Source organism: Micropterus dolomieu, linkage group LG13 (assembly GCF_021292245.1).
Source record: "Micropterus dolomieu isolate WLL.071019.BEF.003 ecotype Adirondacks linkage group LG13, ASM2129224v1, whole genome shotgun sequence".
Taxonomy (NCBI): Eukaryota; Metazoa; Chordata; class Actinopteri; order Centrarchiformes; family Centrarchidae; genus Micropterus; species Micropterus dolomieu.
Window position 1 is genome coordinate 7,946,913 of NC_060162.1, and position 26,810 is coordinate 7,973,722.

Here is a 26,810-nt window from a genome sequence, read left to right on the forward strand (position 1 = left end):
ACGTTTCACACCAAGATGCGCGTTTTCTTGGTTCTTTATTGAGGTTGATGTTCCAAAACATTAACAGAGTTTTCTTTTGATAGGTTAAATGATGCTAAATGTTCATTGCCTATTTTTATTCAGCTTGATCAAACCACCATTTTCAGATTAAAAAACAAACTCAGAAATACCAACCACACTGCTATAAGCATGCATGGATGCATTGAGAAAAACAAAACAAAAATCCACACACTTCAGGGTGTTGCCCATTTATAAAATGTGAATGTTTATTAAATGTTGACGTTGAAGAACATTAAAACACAGTATCAAGATTCAGCAAAACAATCTATAGTACTTCACCAAAAAGAGAAAAAAACGAAAAGAGAGTTAGTTCTGCGCTGGGACTGAAGGAATGGATGTACTCAGGGCCAGGGAGAGAGTGGGGCAAAAAGTAGAGCAAAAAAGAGGCAGAGGCAGGGAGTCAGGAGCTGGAAAGAGAAGAGAGGAGAAATTAGGAGCTACAGTATGGAGTGAGGGGGAATTGGCAGCAGAGGCTAAGGCAATTAAGAAGGTACACGGTAAAAAAGATAGAAGGTTTGGGGACTGGGAATCGACCAGGAGCGTGCTGATGCACTGTAATGAGCAGGATAACTTGGAGTGATTAGAGCCTCTGATTTCACTTTTTTATCATCTCTTCCGTTGGAGACTTAGCAAGCTACAGCAGAGAGAGTGATTATAAAGACATCCACTCAACAAAAACACAGAAAGGGGTATGGCAAATAATACTCATTTTTACATTTAAATAACAAGGGGCAACATAGCATTAACATATACAGTGAGCACAACGTTGTGTTGGGGAGTAAAGATTTTGGGAGTGGGTTTTCAGGGTTTTAGGGTACCAGCGCAGTTCAACACAGTACCAGAATGTGGTGTCCACTCTTATGGGTTCACAATCACAATAAGTAATAGTTCATTATAATTATGTAAATCTCTCCGTTATCAACACAAATAGCAGGGGAGGCAAGTTGTACATAAGCATCACATTACTTCCACAGAGAGACGCACTCAGCCTCCCGCTCTGTCGTCTGGCTCATGCACATGGTCATGTACAAACCAAAGCATGTACATATATGTGTACACACGGACACTGTAGACGCACACACCCGCTCACATACACCCACACCCGCTGTGTAGCGCAGACACACACACACACACACACACACACACACACGTTCTCACGCGCAGTCCCGTTCCTTCTCCTTAAATGAGTTCCAACTTCTTTTAAATTTGCTATATCCTCTGTTGTTATTACACCTCACACTCAGTGCCATCATAACATCAGCTATCATTTGTAACATGTGTCTGTGCTTTTATGTTGAAGAGAGGTGACAGTAGTCCACAGAGACATGATGTATAGCTGCATGTACACAGCCGAGGTGCTGCAGAAACACACGCAGCAATGGGAAATCCCTCCAAGCACCGGTGATAATAGAAAAACTCACAGCTGTTCCAGTGTCAGAGGTATTCAGTGCAACATTGCTCGGTGCTACACTTTAACTCACTGTCAGCTGGGGTGACACCTTTCAGCACACATTCAATACTGCCTTCTAGTGCCACAGGACTTTCCAAAGCTAAGATGTCAGAAAGATCGCTTGCTTGTCCAGCAAGGCAGCTGATGTGCCATGAAGTTCAAAATCTCTCTCGTATTGTGCCTCCGTAAAAGATTTATATTTGTGCTGCATTTTTGAAAGGGGCATGTGCTTGAGGGATAATCGCCTTCTTCCTCTTCGCTCGTATTCGACCTTAAGAGCGGCACAAGCCACTCCCACCTGTCGTTCAGGCAGAGGAAGGGGAAGAGTTCTGTAAGTACATCTGAATTTTTTAAATGGTGGATTTTCTTTAGTCCATGTGCTTGAGTACTCTTTGTGTTTTAGCATAGTAAGAAAACAGCTTCACATGCTCTAAAAGTCATACACACTGTACAATAAAATCTACAGGTATTTTTTTAAAGCTTTAAGTACATCCAAACAAACTCGATGAAACTGAAAAAAGTTGATTCATCGACTTAAAAATAAGAGAGAGAGAAAAAATCAGAATTGCACTATTTTCTGCCCACAGGTTGCCTTTGTGTTTTTTCGTCATGACATTTTTTTGTTTTTCTGTCATTGTTTTTTTTGTTTTGTTTGTTTGCTTTAGGCAATTTTGTTTTTGCCATAACACATTGTAGAATTCCTACTCAGAAGAAAAAGACAGTGGTTTAGAGCATCAAATCTTATTTTACAGCAACTTTCTCTCAGTTTGCATGACAACAGAAACTGTGTCACACAAACAAATCCCATAGTAATCATCTGGAAAGAAAAAAAAAAAGACAAACCAGAGAGGTGGGAATGGCGGTGGTTGGCAAAAATAAGATCAACGGGGTAGGTGTGACATAGTCTTTGATTCCTCTTTCATTCTGTGAACCCATTTTTCTGCTTCAAATGGTTGTCCGTGTCTTTTCCTTCCTATTACATCCATTACAGGTTTTGTAATTTCATGTTAACTACTTAGATGGAGAGACTGAAGGTATGCCAGCCATGCATCAGGTTTAGTCTGTCTGTGCTAAACATTGTAGTCAGTCGAGACGCTCTACTGAACTCATGACAGGAAATTGATAGTGTGTTCTCTCTCCGTCGTAGACACACACATACACGCACACCCCTACGCACGTGTACACAAACACACACACACACACACACACAAAGTGCTGGGTTACCATCTGTGAGTGCTGCATCAGTTGGCCAGTACTCAGCTGGCAGGCAGATCAGACAAAGTGCCCAATATGCTCCCTAATGGCCCAAGTCAGATGAATGAGATCCTCCGTTGTCTCTTTCTTTTTCTCATTTCTCTGTTTCATTCTTGCACCTCCTCTTCTTTCACGTACTCTCTCCCCTTTGATTCACTCTGCCCCCCTTTCCTTGAACTAATTTAACTCTTGTCAAATTGTTTCTTCATTCTCTCTGTCTCTGTCTCCCTCTCATTATCACTTCTTGCCACTACCCTGCTGGGTCTCATTCACACGGATCAAGGATGTAAATGTGACATAGTGTACAACTGCGCTGTTCCTTCTCACTGGTGAAACTCTTCCTTTGCAAGGGGAGTAAGGAGGATTTGTGTCTCCTGTTCATATTTCATGAAGAGCTTTTCTCTTTCTATTATATTTGGAGCAACCCTCTCCATTCACAGATCACACAGCAATGGCCAGTGAGACTGAAACACAATCTAAGTGCCATGTCAGCAAAGATGAGGGGTCAGGGTTGCATGTCAGAACAAAATCGCTGGTGTGTGATTCTGCAGAAAATGGTTGGGCCACCATGTCAGACTAGTGCAGTGGTTTTGGAGCTCTGGTAAGCTGTTCTTGTGAAAAATTCTAAATAAAGGGACAATGGTTACATTATTTTTTCAAGAAAGGGACTAGGAAGAAGGATAATGGTAGCCAGCATGACCCTTGTAGCTGAGTGATGGAGGTAGAGGAGCAAAAAGGGAGAGAGACATCAGGAGGCAAACAGCAGAGTCAACTAAACTTAAAGGAGGTATTTTTTAGCGAATAAACAATATCAAGACAAGTAACTCCACCTAGCTGTCAGAAATTGTGGTTTGTTAATGTTTCAAAAAAAACAAAACAAATCTGTCTTCTTCTTTCTCTTTTGTCTTTCTCATTTATTCTCTGGGTCACGGGTAGGTCGTATCTTCATCTCTGAAAACTTGAGGGAGTACTGCCAGCCAGTCCAGGAGGACCACTCGATGCCATCGGCATAGGAGGTGTGCTGACCGCGCAGGTACTGGCCATTAAGGTTGGAGGTGTGGCAGTTGCGGTACCACCAGGCACCGTGGTAGAAAGAGGCGCAGTTATTCTCCGAGTGGTCGTTGTCCCTGTCTTTGGTGGTGAACTTCATCCCATTGTGTTTCAGTAGAGAGTCACCTAACGCGGGAAAACATGTGCAACAAAAGGTGTCATTACATATACAAAAAGCATGATATAGATGTGAATCAATTTAACTGTTGTTTATTTAAAAGAAAATTTTACATTTTAAAGCAACAGCTATCATATGTCCCCTGTGCCTTTCACCAAACTAATAAGTCATTAGACATATCCACATCTTTAAGGGAAACGTCTGCCATTTTGCCTTTTTAATCATTCCTATAAAAAGAGATTCTAGAATATAAAATAAAGCTTGACGGTTCTCCAGAGGATTGCTTCTCATTACCTAAAGCAGGAGGTCAGACATCATCATAGCCAGTTTTTCAAAGGTTCTGCGGTGACCTTTTTGTCTTCCTTTTTTTTTTTTTTAATAAGACACCCCCAATGACTTAATCAGCATGTCTATCAGTTAATGGACAGAAATGTCACAAGAGGAGAGAAAAGACATACTTAATGGACGTAATCATGTATGTTGATTTTATTCTTTCTTGATCAATGTCCATCTTTTTGGTATTTTTGTAACCGGTCCCTTAAACCTGTGATCGTGAATATGATAATGAAGGCCACTGCAGGGATGCTGCTGACAAGCTGATTCACCTCAGTGCCCTTAATCATAGTCTGCATGGTAAGTCTGATTTGTATATCAAATTACTGAGTTGAAAATATGTATTTACTATATAAAGAGGTGTCTCTCTACAGCGACAGTAGAGGATTTAAAATTCTTAACTGATTTTTAAATACTTGGGATACTACAGACATAACAACAGATTTAACAAATGTTTTATATTTCTATCGTAATAATGAACACACCAGATGATTCAGTCAAGAAACGGGACCACACACTTGGCGTTTACTAAACAATGTCAGAGTGGTAATTCCAGGGAAAAAACAAACATGGAGGCAGATTGTCGTTGTCAGTTGGTTGCACTTGTTTGTGCTTTCTTTTGTATCGAAAACCAGTCCAATTATCCTATAAGGTAAGGGCCGCATCAGAGACTTACAAGATAAATAATAAAATCAAAACAATGTCCTCTTCCTAAAGTTTTGAGCAAACTGAGGTACAAAGAGCTCATCATGTTCAATAAACACCCAATACCTCCCCTTCGCTCTATGTCTTTTCCTTTCTTTCTAAAGCAGGCTTCACACTGTGACCAGAAGTGGATAGAAGGATAATGCTGAGAGAGAATGAAAGACCGCTCACCAGTCATCAGGTGACGGCTAACAGCTCGTCAGGGCATCAAACAGCCCTTAATTGCCCAGGATGTGGTCGCCCAGCTCCTTACCCTCTCACTCTGTCCTACTCTGCTATCCATTTGGCATTACCATGGTAACCAGTCAGTGGGAAAAAAAATCTGACAGGCATGTCTGATATTCATGTTGTGCGCTGCTCAACATTAGGAGAAAAGAGATAGTGGGGGACAAAAAAAGCAACTCAGTGGTGTCAACAATGGGATGATCTGAGAAGGGGAAAAAAATAAAAACAAAACAAAACAGAAGCACTTAAAGGCTCATTTGCAAGACGCTGGATGTCACATTGGTGGCTGGGGGCCAGCAGCCCCCTCTGATGCCCATTACGATCCAGCTGCTTTCAACCCAAATGAGCACCTGTCAGCTGATCAAAAAGCAGCCACAGGAGCAAAATACTACAACTAATAATAACACTAGCACTGCCTGAGGGAAGCAGGGGTGAGAGCATGAGCATCCTGAGAGAGTTTGATTACCTTTAATTTGACTGGATTCAAATGTCCAAAAGGCAATAGAGTTCAAGGTCAGGCCGTGCTAAGGACAGGCCAGGAGCATTACAGGACCTTTTAGCAGATACCATATCTGGGGAAAAAGCTTTTACACATGCAACACATTTTCCCTTCCCCTCTGGTTTGCTTTTTCCCCCTTTCTCTGCGTCCCCTGTCCCTTGGATACCTCGATCCTCATTTTATTTACCTCTTCCTCTCTTTTGTTACTCTCTTCTTCTCCCACACCTGTTCCATTTTCGTTCCTCCATCCTTGTTTCTTCCAGCCCTCCCTCCTTCCTCTCCACTTAACTTCCCTTCTCCATCTCTCATTTCTGTGTATCTGTCCCCATTCTCTCTGTATTCTCGGAACAGCGCACTCCAGAGGTTTTCTAAATTGCTTCTTCATTTCAATGTGCAGGTTTTTGTTTACGCTGCAGGTCAAGCAGTGCAATTAATTGGCAGTAATTTAATCAAGGTGACAGGTAGCTGGCTTGGATCTGATGGCTGGGGAGAAGAGACACAGTCACTAGCAGTTCCTCTCTCTCTCTCTGCAACTGTCTAGATGGGATCACAAGTGGACACACTTGCTGCACTGTAAAAATAACATACTATTATTTTACTGTAAGGCAGCATGCACTGGAAGTTGCCTGGAGGTTCCATCCCATCCACTGCTGTGACTTCTGTATTCACAATTAGGTTAAATGAAAAGAAACATGCAAAAACAAAAATAGTGTATACTAATCAGAATACAAACACCGGTCATCTTGCAAATACAGGCAACTAGTTCACTGAGCGCACATACCTGCATTGCCGGAATAGTCTCCCACAGTCAAAGGGTATCCATCATCATCAGGGTCCACTGAGAAGAGGCCTACTCCAAAGGTGCCATATTGGGCATATGCGGTGCTATTTTCGAAGTCCTCCAAGTCTATACGTAGCTCATAGTTTCCCTGGATGGACAGGGCATGGATCTGCTTCAGCCCTGCAGGGAAAAAGAGCGAGACACAGACCAAAACAATCCATTACAAAGTACTATCGTTGGTCTCAGCAAACAATATAAAGCTATTTCAGTAGCCTCTTAACGGCGTACATTGTCTGGAAATAAGATGTAACATGGTTTTTGCCCCATTTAGAGTCTCCCGCTGCATGTGTAGGGTTTCTTTCCAAAACAAGATTAGAGTTTCTTTTTAAGTGTGCCATGAGGATGGAGAGACCAGCTGAATCCACTGAAACAATGTACAGATTTTACCACAAGTATTGAAACACTTACAAAATTCAAATTTGTATTATAACAGCTGCATCAAAATTGTACAATCACTCTGGGTATCAGCAATGTTTAGTATGTTCTAAAGATGTATTTTCAGCTAAATCTTACAGTACCAAACCTCATTCAAAAAAATGATCTCACCCATCTCGGCCTCATTTACTGAGTACTACTTGGTTAGAGCTCTTTGCCTACTCTGACTGTTCAAGATAGTGAATGTGTCTGTAATCACTTTGAAAGGAGACAAGGTGGCAAAGTGACAAGGTGGAGTGTCCTGGATAAAGGTAAGGATACTGTAAAATGAACCTGGACACGGTGTTGCGAGTAAATACAATCAAACAAAAACATCAGGAAGGTTGTGTGTTTTGTTGTTCAGTTAAAAGCAAAATAATGAAAAGAATAAGTCATTATTTTTTAACAGTTTCTTGAAACAGCAAGTATTATAACCAGAAAGGCTGAATTGTTTGATTTTAGCATGTGCTTACAGGGCTTCAAAGACATATTCAGGACAGTGAATTGTTTTTTGAACCAACTGAATGAGAAGGCATTTATTCTCTGTAAAAACATGTCTTAATTCCCCACTCAGTCTCAGAACATCAAAGACTTACAAGAGCACCTGACTTCATGAAAAAGCTATAGTTTTAATATGGAAAGAGGAAATTTAAAATTTAACAGCAAAGTCAACAACATCTGTGGCCTCCTGATATTGAAAATATACAGAATGTTAAAGTGCAGTCTGTGCTCACAGTGTTAGTTATATGTTAATTATGAATGTTTCAAATGGAGTTAAGCCTCATTCAAAACAACATGTGGTTGGAGTCATCTTTAGTGAGGGTTCCTTGGCTAAAGGGTTTCCAGGTTTTCCAGGTAAAAACTATGTGCTTTATGCCTTAAGTCATTACTTATGATAAATTAAATATTTCAGATTCAAGCTTGCAATCACTTCATCGGATGCCCCTGACCCATCTTTTAATTGTTGCTCAATCCCTTAAAGGGGCATTATGGAGTTTACAGGGCCACTAGCGGTGCGGTTCTAAGACTGCAACCAGATGTGTGCTCGTACGCGTGCTCGCTTGAACTCATGAGCGAGCATAATCCGAAACACAACCACTTTCATACAGAAATCCTGCAATAAACGCAGGAACACCAGCATGCAGGCTGTGGCTTTTCACTCAGACATGTTCAGGCTCTGTTACTTCAACGTTCCCATCTCAGAGGCAGCTCAACACCGGCTCCGTATCTGAGTATTGGTAAAACCACAATAAACCTAAACTGAACGTTACGAAGCAAACAGCTGCAGGTCCGAGCTACTGTAACGTTAGCTGGCTGTTCCAGGCTGCATCACTATAGGCTAACGTTCAATCAAAACAAATCGCTCCACATTTGCTTTTTACCGTTAAGTTACATCCTTTCTTGCAGGCTAAATCAACAGTGGTACACAGGATAATAACATGGGTCGCACCGGATAACATTAGCAACTGCTCGGCGTTAGTGACTTTCTCTGTATTTCTCCAGCTTTACAAATGCTCACTTTGTTCTTACTCAACATCATCTGAACCTGTTTGGTCTGATCGGCTTCAGCACATAAACCTTTATTGTTGCTTTGTATCCTTACGTGGAGCCTGTGTTTTGCTGTGAGATGGTTGTTTTATGGTGTTAGTGGACTGCATGTTGTGATCTGTAGGACGAGAGAGGCTCGGGAGCGCGAACAGGGCTGAATCCAACCCGGAATCCCAACATTAAAAGCAGAATATTGGCTGATGCAAGCAATGGATAAAACAGGCGTGTGCTTCATTTCTAAGTGATTTTTGAGCCCATTGACAATAAGGAAATGACAATTTGATTAATTCATAGGCTACATGGTTGGGAAGGAGGCCTGGATTTAGAGCTTCTAGAGAGAGCTGTACGCTGGGGTAGGTTTAAGGTCTGGTTCTGGTTTAGGTTTCTGTACGTGATTCAGAATCAGCATGAACGCAGCTGCGCCACAGGAAGGAAGGTGTTTTCATGAACTTGAACACTGTCATTTTACCTCCTACAGCAATCATCACCTTCACAAATGAAACTCATTTTGCTTTTTAAAGCTCACAAACCTCAAACTGACATTGCCTAATTTGAATTCCGTCGTTGTCGAGAATTGCACTCTGAGAGCGCCTTGTCTGAAGTAGAGGGCTAATTTGATGACAAACACAGCTGAAAGAACCCATTATTATTCACAGACAGAAGCTTGCAGTCTGGGCCCAGGCACTTAGTTTGGATTTAATCTAGCCCAATGGGAGGTTGATCCCTCTCTTTTTATTTTCACAGCGGATCAGCAAATTGGAGGTGGAGAATCAGTCATTGATACAGGTAACTTCATGCATCCCTGTTCCCATTTAATTATAGATCAAGAATATAAATACTCAAGCATATATGCAGGACACATACACAGAGAAACACACACAAAATGCAACACGTTTTCACACACATTCAGAGAAACAAAAATGGCTCATTTGCAGAAATAGTTTTTGCATCATAGCCCTGTGAGAAAAAGTATCAATCCACACAAACACCTAAGGGAATAGTACCCTGGAGTGACTTGACAAACTTCAAAGGAAAGACTTAGGATGTTTTCACTTCAGAAAAAAATAAGAAAATAAAATACCAGATGCAACACAACTCTATTTAAAGACTCTGCGGCTTCCAACTGTATTTACATAACTTTAATTCAGTCCCTAATTAAAGCCCTAGAGAATCTCAGTGAGACTTTAATTCAGAATAATTAAAAAGGAAGACAAGTAAAATAACAACAGAGACTTCTTTGGTTAAAATCTAAATGTTCAGGTGTAACTCCCTGTTAATTAAATGCTATTGTTAGGTTATTTAAAATTGGTTCAAATACAAGGGAGAATTTTGAGGTGTTTTGCTTCAGCATTAACATGCTGATTGCTCCATTGGGGAGAGACTCTTCATTCTTCTCACTGATTTGCCATTTAAGGGAAGCTTAGCAGAGAGTCAAAAAAAAACTTCTGTCCTCCTACACGCTTTAGATGGGCAATTAGGGTATGCTTTCTTTATTCCGTCTATTCTGACTGGTAATATATCTGAGCCACATTAAAGCACATTGTTTTTCATGGCTTTGATTATATTGTCTACCTTGTTTTTAACTCTGTAATAACTGTAATAATAATAACAATAGCAACAATAATAATAGCAATAACAATAAGTACAACAATGATATCTTTTTTTTTTTCTTGAGGTTGCACAGATGTCAAAAAACAAACAAACTTGACCCAAAGAAATGAACTATGTTTGCATTCACTTGAGTTAGTACTTGTATAGGAACAAGACTAAGAGTCTACAGCCAAGGTGGTGGATATTTGAGTCTGCACTTAACAGTGTTAACTTGTTGATGTTCACTAGGTATAATATTTACTATTGTCACCACCTTACTTGTTAGCATGCTAACATTTGCTGATTAAACACAAAGTACGGTTGTGGGCTCACTAGTTTTGCAGGTATTTGGCCATAAACCAAAGTATTGTACAGATTACAAATTTGGCCTGTTAATGGCACTAGTTAAACATTATCTATATAAGGTATTACACTTCATGCTGAGGGAACCAGGAATGTCTGTTCCAAATTTCATAGCAGTTCATCGAATAGTTGCTGCAATATTAAAGTCAAAACAAAAACAATGTCAACCTGCCAGTGGTGCTAGATGAAAATACAGGGGAGCACCAAAGTCAGAAGGATTCATCCTCTGGAGACCATGAATGTCTGTATCAAATTTTATAGCACGCCATCCAATAGTTGTTGAGTTATTTTAGCCTGGACCAAAGTGGGGGCCTGACTGACAGACTGACGTTGCCATCTATAGAGCCACCCCACTAGCATGGCAAAACAATGTCTATGTAACACATTTTAAAGTTACCAAGTTACCACCATAACCACCATCAAAAGTAGTCCATTTATACATTCACAATTCAAGATGTTTGGCTTCTTCAAGAAACACCTGGCTAAAGCAACAGATTTCGAATATAATCTGGTACTATGTGAAGAAACAGTGAGATCAACATTATTGTGGACTGAACTTTTTCATAGACCAGGTGTCATGTATTCATGTCACAGTTAATGCGGCGAAATAATTTAGGCATCCTTTGCCCAACAAATAACACTACATGTCTGGTGTGAAGCTTTCTCATAGACATTGAGTCAAAAGTGGATTAGGAACCAGGCAAGTCAACTGCCACAGGAACCAAGACCCTCGAGGGCCCTGAAAGCACCAGTTTGTCTGTGCGGCAAGAGACCCGTGGCAATACCAGAAATAGTAAGTGTCCAGGTGGTTACTGTATTTTTTTATTCCTACTATTGAGGTCTTATAGAGGGGCCCCTGTGTTAAATTTAATACCTTTTAACACAACACGTTTAATATTTTCTCAAATGCGTATATTCTTAAACCAATGTGTTCAGTCAAATTATCACAAACTAACTACATGCAGCAAACCTGGGGCAGAAATACCAGCACCCACCGCTCATTGTTGCCCTGGGGCCCCCTAGCGGGCTAATCCAGCCCTGCCGTGAGTTACATTTTTCTAGAGCAAACAGTGACTGCACATTTTATGGTTCTGATAGTGCTCTCCAACGCCTCAAATAACAAATTATGAATGGGTAGCTTCTTTGAAAGTCTTTCCATAGATAGATACATAGATAAATCTCCATATTACACAAGCAGTACTTGCAGGCACAATTACTCAATGTCATTAAAAAGAGGATACATAATACTGGCAAAATCAGCATCTCATTTTGAACAATCAATGTGTTTACTGATAAGGATTCTCATTTAGAATGTGCCTGATTAACGAACACATCGATGGGACAAAAATCTTTAAGCATTCTTTGGCATTAAATCATCCATGTCATTACACTCTCCTTTACATTGTCTGCTGCAATAACAACAGGGCTGAGGGCTGAAAGCCTACAAAGTGCAGTATCTTCCATGGTGTTAAAAATATGCTGTCCACTGAAAGCTCAACATTCACTTTATCTTGTCCTTTATCCTCTAGTCTCCTCTCTTGTAAACATGAACATCAGGCTGACCTTAGAACACACTAATACATGTGGGCAACTATTGGTCCTCTTTCGTAACCACATCCATGAAAAATTCAAATGATGTATATCTGCAATTACCTCATTAAACTATAGGTCATGGTAATCCATAACTCATTTTCACAGCTCTGAGGCTTATTGGGGAGAGGACACATTTAGATTGTTTATAACATGAAGACAGTAATTTGTCTATTTTATCTTTTATTCATTCTGAGAGGGCATGTTGTGTTCTGCAGAACTAAAGAGAAACAAAGCTCTAGCCTTCTTGACATTGATTCAACCGTTACCACCAGAGATTCCGACTCCTTAAATGTGATTTTACAGCTAATGAGACTGACATCAATGACTTGATTAAAAATGTAGAAGACTTCTGTGAGATGTCTCTGTGATGCTGCTAAAAGGCCCAAATATTAATGATTTATTTGCTTTTATTTGAAAAGTATGTTGGGGAATGTATTGGAATGCTTTTAGGGGATGGGTTGCAGTCCTGTGCTCAGAGTCTCAGCGAAGTGCAGCACTACAGGGCATAAAGGAAACGAATAAAAAACAGATCTCTAAACCCAACAGAGAAATGATTACACTTCTCTGTGCCGCTTGTGACATTTCTCAAAGTTAATTATTCATCATGCTTTTCTCCCTCTGTTGCTGGGGGCAGCTCATGAGACTGTTTCGGCTGAAAAGGAGAAAAGGAGCAGCACTCTTCCGTCTCCTCCTCCCAGCTTCCTCCCACCATAACTCAAACCCTGTTTCTTTTTCCATCCCTCCCTCTTGCTTAATCTTCCTGTCAAGCTGTTTTACTCTACAAAGGTTGTGGATGGGGAGGAGTTAGAAGGGGGTAGGCTATTTCCATAGCCACTGGGACAGTTGCTTTGCCCTTTGCCACTGGGGGCTAGGCTTGTTGAGGGGGTCTGTGAATACATCTGCCGAAAGGCTTGCTGTCGTCCGCTCTTAGGGAATAAAAAAAAAAGGCTTGCTGTCGTTGGTTCTTCCCTTGTCATCAAAAGATAGGAGTGCAGGGAAAAAAACAGAGACAGGTGTGTGCTGAACTCTCTGGCTTGCTGCTCCCTCGGAGCCAACGGTGACATTTGGTAGGACAAAAAGCAAAAGAATTTTAAGATTAACTGTCACACCTCTATGCCTGTTTCCTTTTGCAAATTTCCATTCAAGACAGTCAGTGTTCAAAGGAATTGTATGTTATTTATCATAAAGACGAAGATACTATATGTAAGATTTATGTGTTGGCTATAAGGAGGGATATAGTTTGAATACATGTTTATGTGCTATATGCTTTGAAGTAAAAGCTCCCTACACACTGGGTTGATTCCGCTATATTCAAAAGCATTTCAAGACTGAATACAGAATATTCTTTAACTAAATGAACATTTCAGCCGTACTATTTGTTTAGCAGCAAACACACGGTGCTGTTCCCCAGGCTGAGTCTAACTTGGGAATAATAATCTTGGGAATGTTTGTTCACTTTGCCCACAGCACCCTCATTACTGCTCTCAGGAGTCACTTTCTTCATCTTTGAAGATAGATACATTTTGCAATATTTTATTAATACATATTGTTTCCTTTGAATCCTTATGGGTTTCTGAATAGGCAAAAGTTTGCTGAGCTGCATATTTCAGACCTGCAGCATTTTAATAGGAGTTGTCTCACAGTGCCACATATGCAGGTGGTTCAACAGGATTGCAGGTGGCAAGATGCGCCTGTGTAGATTTGATGAATGGTGTGAAGGATGGTAGTATAAAGGAGGAATTATACGATAATCTGAGATCCTTTCATTCTGCAACCCCACTAAACACACAGATGTTAATACTATAATCATGAGAGCAGAATGACATATGTAAATCAAGTTCTAAGCTTGGGCTTCATTCATTATTATTTCATGGCCAAGCGTCCTTTTTTGAGTGGATGATGTGTGCAGACAATGCTGTATAGGAACACGAAGGCAGACAGCAACTGAAAGCAAAGCTGTTTTTGTGGGAGTCCAGTGGAGCTATTAAGTGAAAGAAAGAGACAGTCACAGAGAGAAAGTTATTATGGCGGTGCTCTAATGGTAATCTACAACAAAACATGCATACTTTAAAATTCTCTTTCTCCGTCAGCAACAGTGCTGACTACAATACAATTAGTATTTTGGTGACAACAAAATAAAACATTTTAGCTGCTTCATTGCTTTAAGTAAGGATAATATAAATCAGCTGGGGTTTCCAAGTGGTTGTGTTCAAAATCAGTTGCTTCACAATTACCTTAATGATTTCAGTCTTCTTAAATATGGTCTATGTTGGCAGGAAAGCTTATACACTTCTATACTGCCCCCTGAGCTAGCCCTCCGTGCATGTAGGTTTCATACAAGTGAGCAAAATATGTATACATAATTTAATTCATTCAGAATGCTTTCCTATCATTTTCAAAAACATTTTACTTGTTACAAACATTTAAACTGACCAAATTACTGATGAACATAGATTACTTTTATTGATGCTCAGTTGTCCTCCAATTATACAGGTATGTTTCTCGAATAAATGTAATTTAACACCCTTTGACAGCAGACAACCATTGATGAGCACCAACGGCACTACCAGAAATCCCACCACACAAAAACACATGGGATGAGGGAATGCACATTTTTATATACCCTGCTTTGAAATATATTTCTGCAACAATGCAGACAACAAGAAGACATGTTATAAACTAAAAAGCCATTGACAAAGCTCCTGTGCTTCTCCATCTGTGTAGCAATGTAGAGGAGCACAGGAGGTGGAGGAAGCTCATATGACTAAACCATTCAGATTCAAGCAATTTCAAATATTTTGGTAGCTTTTTGTATAATCAGCCTATAATTAACTACAATTATGTTGTACAGGCTAGCTTGTTAAATAAACACAGACAATATTAATGTGTTAAAGCTTCATATTTAATGGCACATCTACTTATATTGGGACATGGCTTATTTGAACACTAGCAGTTTGATGTCAGCCCACCTGTATTTTTCTTCAGTGGAGACTTTGTTTTCCCTTAGTTTTCCAGTCAGATCATACCATGATCAGCACAGCCTATCATGAAGTCACTAGCTAACTTAAAATCCATTCTCTCCCCTTGTGCTAGCTGTCATACAGTACGAATCGCTGCAGCCCTCCTTCACCCCATTCACCTCCTGCTCATCAGACCCAGGCCCAGTACAAGCTCAGCAGATGTCCTATCATCACATCCAAATCCTCAGCATTCTCTTCATCCCTTCATCTCCACCACCGGTGTCTAGACTCTATCGGGGGTATTTCTATGCCTCTGCAGCTTCACAACTAATTACAATAAACAATTAAATACCATGTCATCACAATGGTGTATAGTCGCCAAATGACTTTTCACATTCTCATATCAATGTTTGGCATTGCTGTTCACTCTGTTTGATCCATTACTTTTAGCAAACTGTTCAGACTTCTCTGCTTGCTTGCTAAATAACTTGTTATCTGTTCTTAATTGCAACATGTGGTATTCAGGTCTTATAGCAGACTCTGTATGTCAATATATATATTTTCAAGAGAAATCGATATTTATTTTTTTCAAATTAGTTGAGCTCCAGAATCTTTCTGGGCATCTGCTGAATTATTTGCTCCCGGGGTTAAAGTACCCCTAGTTCGAAATCACTGCTCTAAAGCATAGGCATACATAAATTATTATTTATGTGGCATTATGTCTGAAATGCTAACCTATTTAACATTTAGTATACATAAAATGTCAAGTCCCGGTAGATATTTAGGTAGTTACTCTCATTCGCTTTCAGATCATTCAGTCAGTTACAGGTCAATGTAAACCCTGATCCTGTGGATTAGAAAGAGCTGTGGGCTGTGGCTAACCATGCACTTAGACCAGCAATTATTGCCAATAAGCTGCTGTCTTACTGGTCAATGCTGTCCAAAGTGTGTAATATTTGAAGAGGTTCACAAACCATAGCCAGTTGTAGCACTCTTAAATAATTGAAAATCTAATATTATTTTCTATTATCTTTACTAGTGATTAGGTGTCAATGTGTGTGACTAAGCTATTCCACATCTCTGCTCAGTTAAAGTTTAACTCTGCTTGACTTTCTCCTGTCGCCGAATCGCTGAAATCACTCCTCCAGCTGTCACTCCCTTCTCTGTTGCACCACGTCTCCCAGTACTCATTTGAAATGAATGAGTACCGGTCGCTTTGTCTCTTGTTGCTTCTGCCAGTGTGAGCTCACAGTAAGACTAGGAGGCGACAAGTATGCTCATGTTGCTTATAATGTAGTTTGAACAATTTAATGGTTTAGCTGCTGCTAGTGAGCTTGTTTGGAGCTCCTTCCGTGCAGACATCTGTTTTGAAAACCTCTTCAACCTCCCTCTTGCATTTTTCTTATCATGACTATTATTAATGAGTGGGTATATTATTTTAATAGATGGGGTAGGCAGAGGTTGGTGTAACACATGAGATGCAAAACTAATTGGCAGGTCACAATGATGTATAGTAGCGATGAGTCCTGATTAAAATTAATGTCATGCAATTTACCCCTCCAACTAACTCTTGTGCCACAGTTTAACCAAGCAACCATGGCAATCAAGAATACATCAAAAACACACACATGCACACACTTGTTGGTGTCCTATAGTGACAGATTTATACTTTAACTAGAGACATGTAATAATTATTTCACTTCATCACTGACTCCCTCCATGTTTATTTCCTTCTCATCATTTTAGCTTTAACCGGTAAGATCCACATGGAATTTTCTTGTGTATTGAGGTCCTGTTATGATATATTATGCATAAAACAGTGCCTTTGCTCTAAGAATAATTCATGCAAACGTTAATTGAGCGCTGAAGAGGAAGTCAAAATGTCTGGTATTACTATGCACTTGACAGTGATTACTGATGGTAATGATATAGAATATGCAGTTTGGGTTCACATGTTGACAATTCCAAGGAGGGTTAAATCAAAGGCAAATGGACTTGGTTGAAGATACTTGAAGACATTTCGCCTCTCATCCAAGAGGCTTCTTCAGTTGTAACTAATGACTGTCGTTAGAACAGCCTGGAGCATGAACAAACCAAGTGGTATCCACCACCCTGATAACAACTCCGAAGAGGGTACATACCATGCCAGTCAGTTAGAAATGCAGAAGCCTCTTGGATGAGAGGTGATATATCTTTACCTTTAACAAAGTCCAGTTGCCCTTGATTTTACTCTCCTATGACCTGGATGACTGACTGAGTGAATAGTACATTTGAAGGCATGAGTGTGCAGTAGTAGAAGTAGTAGTAGTAGTAGTAGTAGTCATGAATAAAAACAAAGAAAAAACACTATAAAACCTTCCAGTTACAAATTTGTAGCTGGCTCTTTTCTAATGTTAGCAGTTGGAGTGGCTGATTTTGAAAAGAGAATTGTTAAAGTACACTTGCTTTGCAATTGTGTTTTCATAGAGTCTGTTTAAACATTTTTTATTGGCTTAGATATCTCAGAGCACTTCAGTAGTGCACCTTATGATGAGTGTCTTTTTGAGAGCATTTCACTGTGTGTGTCTGTTTGTTATGCTATTGGTCCACTCCAGATGTTCAACATAACAAATTCAGAAATCCTCAGAATTGCTGCTCAAGTCCCAGCCACAGCACATAGTTATTGTGTATCCCACTCTAACTGGATTAATTTGTTAGTGATAAGAAGGGCAGGTAAGACATGCATGACACAACAAATTTAAATCTCTGAAGTACAAAGTACAAGGTATTTCGGGGTTGGCTAAGTTGTGTAAGATTCATTTATCTGATGAGAGTAAGTTCAAATTGATGTGAGTATTAGATTTCAGGTTTGCTATCAACCTCACACCTTCGTGAAACAAAATGCTTCCAAAAGCCATCCACTGGGCAAAATAAAGGAGGGGATTTTGCTCGAGTGGCAGGATTAGAGTCAAAAAATCATGAGAGAGACGAATGAGAGCCAACAACCCATCACATCTGATATCATCAGAAATTAACCTTCGGGGTGGAAAGACTGAGCCAAGAGTGGTGAAGGGAGATACAGAGGGAAAGTGAAGGAGGGAAAGAGAGTCAGGTAGACAAATGCTGAGAGAGTTGGCAGGCCTGTAAGGCTGTAATTCACGGAGAAGATCACATTAATATTTAGAGGTGCTCTCAGGTAAAACAAAATGAGAAGAGCAGCCCCAGCTTGACGGGAAAGACTGGCAACAGACAGGGCATAAAGATCCACTGTGTATGCAGTAGTCACATAGACACAAAGCTTCAAGGTTTAGCAATAGAAGGCACAATTCTCTTAGGCAGGAACTACATTTGCATAAAGAAATGTAAACTTAATAATAATAAGCCACAGCATTATGCACACAGTATTGACTACATTCACACTGCAGGACTTAATACTCAATTCCAAATATTTTACCAGATCCAATTTTTTTGATTAACAGTTCACATTATTGTTTAAATGTGGCCCATATCAGACTCCACGGTCTGCAAGTGAACCGCATATGCAGAAGAATAAAACGACATTACATGCAGAATGCTGTCGTACGTAAGTAAACAAGTAGCCACAGAGGTTAGTTCCGGTTAGCTCATACTTGCTAACCCCCCCTCCTCCCTCCTCGATTTTCACGGGAGACTCCCGTATTTCATTGCCCTCTCATGAGTCACATTTCTGCTGAATTATGACTCATGTTCATAACTTTCTTTCCATGACATTCGTCATGGAAATTACATTTTTGTGGAGCTTTTTTGTTCACCACAACTCCATTTAACGCAGAATTGAACACTCTAGGGTGACGTCAGAGTGGCATCAATTACGATGTGACTGTCCACACTGAGGTCGCATTTCAAAAAATCTGGACTGTATCAGATTTGGACCACATATGAAAGTGACCTGGGCTGTTCACACCGTTATAAAAAAAATCTGATCTGACTCACATATGAGCAAAAAAATCTGATTTGGGTCACATTGATCTGCAGTCTGAACACAGCCTAAGATAGGTGCACAGGAATTCACAAGAGGTCTTCAGAGGTACAAAGTTTTGAACCTGATCTGAAACAGACCGCAAAAACCTACCTGAACCTAACTGGCATTAAAAAAAACCCAGATCCAATCCCAAAGGAACCCAAGAATGGTCAGAACTGATCCAAATGAGACAAAGATAATCCAAAATATGGTTGACCCTAACAAGCCAAAACAGAGAGGGAACACCAACACTTGCCATTGATTAACAAGCACTTGCGGTTAAAAAAAGAACCAATACATGTACTTTTTAGCCATGCTAGCAGCTTGGCTGTATGGGTGGTCGGGTGGGTCAACTTCTTTGGTCCAGACTGAAATATTTCTGAATAATTGCAATACAACACTGATGGCCCTAAATGGTGAATCCTACTGAATTTACTGAGCTCCTGACATTTAAGTACTAAGTACTACCTTTGTTACTATTGGATGGATTGCCAGAAAATGTGGTCCACAAATTAATGTTCCCCTCATTGCCTGTATGCCTCTATACTATCAGCTTTCCAGTAAAAGGCAGAAAACCCACTATCTGCTAAATTTCAGCATGTTAATATTGACATATGTCCATGCTTATGTTCAAGTTTAGCTGTACCTTATTGCTGGCGCTATTTGCCTTGAAAATCCACATTCAACCCTTCCAATGACTATAACGCACCATATGAACAGAGCTGAGAGCCATTCCACTTGGATCAACTCAGGTATTAGACATAGTTAAACATCAACCCGAGACTTGCAGCGATAGAACTGGACCCAGTCTGGACCTGACTAGACTGAGTAGAATTTGGTACTGGGTTGGTTCTCAGTAGAAGAGAATGCATCATTAGGATTGCTGAGAAGCAAATCTGAGAGAGAGAAAATGTGGGATGAGAAGGAAAGACACTAAGAGAGAGGGAAAACAGTGGTAGAGTTGACATGGAGCAAGGCATGATAAGCATGTCCAAAGGGGCCTGTAATGAGTTCAGTGCTAATAAAGCACCAGGCATTATTAGAATTCTATGATTGTATGAAAAGTTGTCTGGTTTAAATAATAATATGGTCAACATAAAGGCTTTTTTTTCAGACCATTTACTCTATTACAAATAACCACAAAGTGGATCCTGGTCCTGACTGATGGAATAAAATTAGTCTGAAATAGAAGCTGGACTGCAGTATTAACAAACAACAAAATATAATTCTATAATAGTAAGGCCTATATGCGCTATGGGTACACAAATGTTCCCAAGATGGAGTCCAAGAGTTCAATGAGGAGATAAAGTCTTCCAAAAGAGGTAGAAACCCTTACAAACAGTGCACTGGAAGTGAGGTGTCAGACGTATGTTTAATTCAGTGAGAGAAACATACTTCACAGATAACATCACCTCACCCCTTATTTAGAGTCTTGTTCACAATGCGGCAGCACACAGCAGGGACGACATCCTACAGAACTGTGTGCTTGCCTTAGCTCAGAGGAATGTTCTGTTGTCTAACATCTGACCAGGCATGGAAAATGTGGCACCGTTATGTTCAACGTACAAGCGTTTTTAATTGAAAGCACTTAAGAAAACCCAGACCAATGATGAAATGAATGATTCCATGAAACAAAATAGATATGCAATTATGTGGCGAAAAGCTGGGCTCTTAGTAAAGACTTTTCAGTCACTGTCATTAGGAGATCTCTACAATCATTCCTTTATAAAATGATCACCCATACGTGCACGTCATCCTCATATGTGCTCCTTCAACATTCCTTTATGAGAAGATTCTGCTCATAAAGTTTTACATATTTTGGAAAATAAAATCTCTTCCCCTTTTAAAGAGCATTTTCTGCAGCATGAGCAAAATCAGAATTCGGTACCAGCAGAAGTGGACGAATATACCTGTAGGCTGGTGATGAGAGGCATCAAATAAAGTACATGGGCCTTGTGGAGAGGGCTATGAATTGCTCTGGTCCTCATACATATCGAAATTACTAGCAGAATTGCTGCAAATTGCAGCTATCTCCACTCCAGCAGTGCAATCTAGTGCAGATGGAGTGTCTGCCAGGGTACAGCCACACCAATCAGAGACAGCATACCCTCCTGAAGGAAACAGAGGCAGAGCTGGAGACTGAGGCATCAGTGTGTCAGCATCAGGGCTGATTGGCAAGACCTCAGCTGGTTGGCTGACTGGATCCCTGGACAGCCAGCACCAGTGTGTCAGACTGACTGAAGAGGAATCACACTCTTGAATAATTGATTGGATATGAATGCAGTATTGGAGGAGCTTTAACTGAAAACACTTACATGTGGTCTAAATAATAGATTGCATTCAAGTCCTGGGAGATATTGTAGTTCATATTCTCTTTGTCGTGCAGGATATGGTATCATATTAAACATTGTGTATTTCCTGACAGCTGTGTTCCATTCTCATCTCAATAAGTTCCCCTGGTATGTTTGATTGGCACTGTGTAGCATGTGCACTTTAATCAACATATTAAGCTATATTATTATGCCATATTTAATGCACATGTTCTCATACTTGAAATGCTACATACTTAAAATTTCCTTGTAGAGTAAGAGATTTCTGAAGATTTTGCCCTAGAGATACAAGTGGAGAAGAGTAAACTTGTGGTCACATGGAACACATACTCATGCATGTTTGAAAATGTGCATTAAATATCCATTTGCATTTGTCTGCAGTAAGGTATGCAAACAGAGTATATTAGTATGTATGTATGAAGTGATTGTATGAATTGTAAAGGGTAAACCTATGAAGAGAAATACAATGCTTTGATATTGAGAGAGAAAAAAAAATATTCTGAAATATTAAAATCCATATATTCAGATAATCATGTACAGTATCTCACAAAAGTGAGTACTCCCCTCACATTTTTGTAAATATTTGATTATATCTTTTCATGTGACAACACTGAAGAAAAGACACTTTGCTACAATGTAAATTAGTGAGTGTACAGCTTGTATAACAGTGTATATTTGCTGTCCCCTCAAAATAACACATCACACAGTCATTAATGTCTAAACCTCTGGCAACAAAAGTGAGTACACCCCTAAGTGAAAAGTTCCAAATATTATATTTACAAAAATGTGAGGGGTGTACTTACTTTTGTGAGATACTGTAAGTCAGTTCAAGAAGCATAAAGAAGGCTCCATGTGACAATGCGTAGCACCCACACACCCACATTGAGAGACACTTGTCATCATCATTTTTCTTGTACATGCATTTATAGTTCATAGTATTTTACCTTTTCAAGGACTTTTCTCAGTATTTAGTGAATAGCTAGGGCCTAATGTAATACATAAGCTTCATAAACCCCTTTTCATGTGGAGCCAATTAATGTGGCAGCAATTGTATGAAACACTCTTGCTGAAAAAATTGTACACTGTGTCACAGTGAGGAACTAAACATAATGTTAGCAAACTGCTGTGGTTGTACAACCCCGTGCAATGTTTTTTTGGATTATAATTATCAGTGGCTACGGCTGGAAGGAGGAAATCTGCAGGGTAAAATGCAGACAAGCAGAATGAGCCACATGGGTACAGTGTGTGGGGCAGACTCAGACCGTGAAGAGCTGCACAAGGTACTAAAAAACTATTGTTTTCCTGATGTTAGGGTCATATCTAGGTGATCACAATAAGTACTGTTTTGCTTTAGTTTAGTTCAATAGGTTCTGCACATATCAAATTATAGCTAAAAAAGTATTATTAAAATGTATTTGTGTAATTGAGTGGGGAAACTACAATGAATACATTATGGTCCTGTAGAATTAAGCAGTTTAACATGTTGCTCAGCCAGTTCAGTCAATTAAAAACAAATAGTCAGTGAGGGCACACATATTGTTTTACCAACCAAGAATGATTATTTTTTGATTTGCACTTGTTGGCAATATGCAAGGCATTTCTTATGTCAAGGGTGCAATTAAATTATTTACATTATGTACTGTTATTCAGCCAAATAATGACTGATTTGCAGAAGTCAAATGGAATCAATAGTGAAACAGTGCATGCTTTGGTAACATTTAGCTATTATTCTTGTTAACTGCTAATTATAACTCCAGTGTTATTATATTTGTATTGTTACATTACAGGTGTTTTTGAAACATTGTGCTACAGGCCTTAGACCAGATGGTCCAATATAATGACCATCATAATGAGCATGATCATCATGCTTGTCATTGTTTAACTACAACATTTAAAACAGCAAAATGTCCAAATAGAGCCAAAACACATAATTGTGTAAAAAGAGCACACCGATATGTTGTAGGATATGTAAACTAACAACTTGTTTCTCTAGTAGAGTCTGGATCTAATGTTACCTGCTACTGGCTTTTGAATTTAATATTTGCTTCCTCAGACAGAACAAAGCTTCATACGAACTAGTTCTACATTGTACAATACACTAATGGCAAATTATATTGTGAGAATAATTTAAAATGTCCAATAATTTTTACAATATGGTTATGGGCACTACAGTGAGAAGCAAACAGAATGAAGAGTTTTGAGTAGAATGTGATGGGAGTTTTTTTTTTTTAAGGAAACAATGGAAGTGACACACGGGGATGGATGGTGAGCACCTGGCAGTATAATGAGGCTATTTATTCCCTCTAACGGGAACAGAGCGAGTTCAGGGGGAGGCTGTGTAGAGCCTTGTGGAGAGTTTCTCTAAGCTGTGAAGCTGTGACCTTCCTGCAAGGTAGAAGCCTTTATTGACTCTACACCAGTTTTAAATCAGCCTCTCATGGACACTGTGGCGGTGCATACTAAGGCTTGGTGTTTTTTGCATTCATGCATGTGCATCAAATACAATACTCCTGGCAAGAAAATGTATTCATACTTGGGATAATTGCAAAACACTATTTATAAAGTTTCAGAAAATCATGTAGTCTACATCTGGAAGTAGTCCATTACTTGTTTCATAAATGCATTATGAATCAAAATATCAAATATATTCTTTTATTTTTATTTATTTTAGCTTTAGCTCTTTTTACACTCTATGCTTCCATTTATGCATCTCTTCCTTCCTAACAACCTATTGGATTTTTTTTCTTTCTTAACCACTGTCTCTCTCCTTCTCTCACTCCATGTGTGTGCTCCATAATTGCCAGCAAACCCTTGCTAAAATCGCTCATCTGTTTCCTTTTCCAGCTACCTCGTCAATTTTTCTGCACTCATCATCTCTCCAATTTCTTCCCCTGTCCTCTCTGTCTAACTCTCTTAATGCCTCAATATATAATATATCTTCTCAAAATGTTTGGGCATGGACATTGGCAAGCTGTGCAGCTGATATCCTTGCCTTTAAATGAGGCAGGAGCATCACCTATTTATAAAAGACTGGAGTAATAAATCTCCCAGAGAACAATCAATCAGCACTCCATCCCCCTCTCTTCACCAACCTGTGAGTGGTGAAAGGTACTGACCCTTGACCTTGGTGATGTCAGTGGCACTGCTAGAAAGCTGGGAGAAGAAGCAGCTACACATGATTGGTGTGTTTGGCAGATTTTCACAGATCAACCACTGACCGGGCCAAGGCACATCTAAAAATTGTTTTTGCTGCATTTTTTTTTACTCCTCTATCTTTTGGAACAGATATGTTTTCAGATTAATTAGTGTTACTGTCTGCAGTGGACGTTTCTGAAAGTTTGTGACACAGTCTTATGCAAAGTATAGGTGGAGAAAAAGAGAAGGTTTTAAATAGCCCCCATGAGCATGATTGAATATTTATTCAAACCCTTGGCCATTCTTTTCCTGGCCATGCCGACCTTCTCTGGCTTATTTCAATTGCACAAAACTGTCCACAGAAAAAAAATACACAAAGAAAGGCAAAATGGGCCGTCATCCTCACAGGAATTGTGATGTTCTTTGATTTGCGCTCTCTTTTGTAGATACAGTCCTCTACTGCGTGACAAGAATATAAATACAAGCCTCAGGATGCAGCATTGTGGAAGAGGCAAGCTGTGGAGGATAAATGTGTGTAAGGATGTGTTTATGCATGGATCCGTGGGAAAGAAAAAGATTAGAAGGAATGAAATGATAAAAAGAAAACAGAGAAATAGTTGCATAAGGTAAACATGTGGAGTGACTCTAAACAATATGGCTGCTTTGTTACATGTTTTAAATGTGTGAAAATTGCTAAGAAGATTGTTTTCATGTTTTTCAAGGGTGGTGAGCAGCATATGTACTGTATGAATGCCTTGTTTTGTTTAGTTGGTGTATACATAAGAGCCCTAGAGAGAATGTGGTTGTGCACCATGCAGTGTGGTAGAAGTCAAACAAAGATCAAGTACCTTTAAATTGGTGGAGTTTCTAACAAAGGCAGCTAAATCATCATTAGGATTCAGTGGTTCAACATCACTAGGCTGTAATCCTTCAATGTCGTGGCCTCAGGACACCAACCACACAATATAATAACATGCTAATCAACAGAGCGGATTTACATATCACATCCATACGGAGAACATTTTTGATTAAAGTGAATAAAATGCTCTATAAGCTTTTTTGGACCTTTTTCTTTCTTTCACTTACATTCTATGTGTGTGCTAGTGCGTGTGTATGTGTGTGGACAGTGTGTTCTCTCCAGACTGAAGATGAATAGGTTCCCCTGCGGTGTGTGGCTCCTCTGCTTCTCTAAGCTCTGAGTAGTTCTATAGGCTCGGAGTTAATTGCCACAGACTCTGTGCTGTTTCACATTGACCTGAGAAACATGGGAAGGACTTCTGCCACAGAAAAGGGATACTGAGGATGAAGGGAATAAAGGAGCAAAAGAAAGACAAAAGACATGTTTGGCATTTACACAGTATACCTACTGGTTAATCATGTGTGGGTGTGTTTATCACTGCCAAGTCTCTCTTCCTTCATTGCTACTTTGTGAGCATCAGTGAAGTTACTTACAAGAAAAATGTGACTACATTTTTATATTGAACACTTTGCTTCAGCCTTTAGCAAAGTACAAAAAGTGTACAGTGACAGAGTCACTATACACTGTTTTCTCCCCTTTTCTGGCTGCCCTTTTGATGTGAAGTGGCCATGACTCGCTTAGGACTGACACAGCCTGTCAAACGCCCCTCTCCAAATTATAGTCATCCCCCTGCATGGCTCCCATCTGCACCCTCACTTTTGCATAAACACACACAAACACACAAATGTCTTATTCTTTGTCGATCACCTCCCTATAATCACACGAGCATACAATATGCAGGGTGGGGTAAGAGCTCAAATATAGCACTCACATATGCCCCACTCGTTAAAGGTGAGCAGTATGTAAAGTGGTTAACTCTGCAATTTTCCTCAGAATATTGTGCAATTTTAGTGACAGGCAAGAGAAAAAAGGAAACAGTTTGCTTTGCCATTTCTTCTCAGTAGCAGCTGTAAGTATATCTTTAATGAGGCAGTCAGCCGAGGAATGTTAGATCACAACAAGGCACTCGTCAGATAGAGGACAACTTCCAGGCAGAGTAGTCAAGACGCATGGGTCTTATTACACTGTTCCCCTTCTTGCACTGCTGGGGACCATCACAAAAATATGATGATATGACATGCTCTGGGCATCCTCAGTAAAAAGAGAATCACTAAATACTTGAAGGAGAAAATGAGTCTGTTGTATGTTATTTGGTGGTGCTGAAATGTAACAATAGAGAAATAATGTCAGTTGTCTTGCCTATTGGGAAATCGCTTTTCCTTTATTAAAACCATATGCTGATGACCAAAAAGAATCAGAAGTTTATTGATGCTTGCATGCTTGATCAGTGCCTCTCCATGTGCATAATATAGTGACAAAAACAAATACAGCACAGACAGACATA

General features: G+C 39.7%; 1 protein-coding gene across 1 annotated transcript in view; it reads right to left on the bottom strand.

Annotated features, from left to right (window-relative positions):
• Positions 1 to 264: 264 nt before the first annotated feature.
• The window catches only part of fibcd1b (fibrinogen C domain containing 1b), a 95,531-nt gene continuing 68,985 nt past the window's right edge, over positions 265 to 26,810 (bottom strand). The window contains exons 6-7 of the mRNA XM_046067736.1: positions 6,476 to 6,655; positions 265 to 3,940 (exon numbers count right to left, since the gene is read on the bottom strand). Of these exons, the coding sequence (XP_045923692.1) occupies positions 3,675 to 3,940; positions 6,476 to 6,655 (446 nt within the window). The 3' untranslated portion in view covers positions 265 to 3,674. The remainder of the gene's footprint in view (positions 3,941 to 6,475; positions 6,656 to 26,810) is intronic.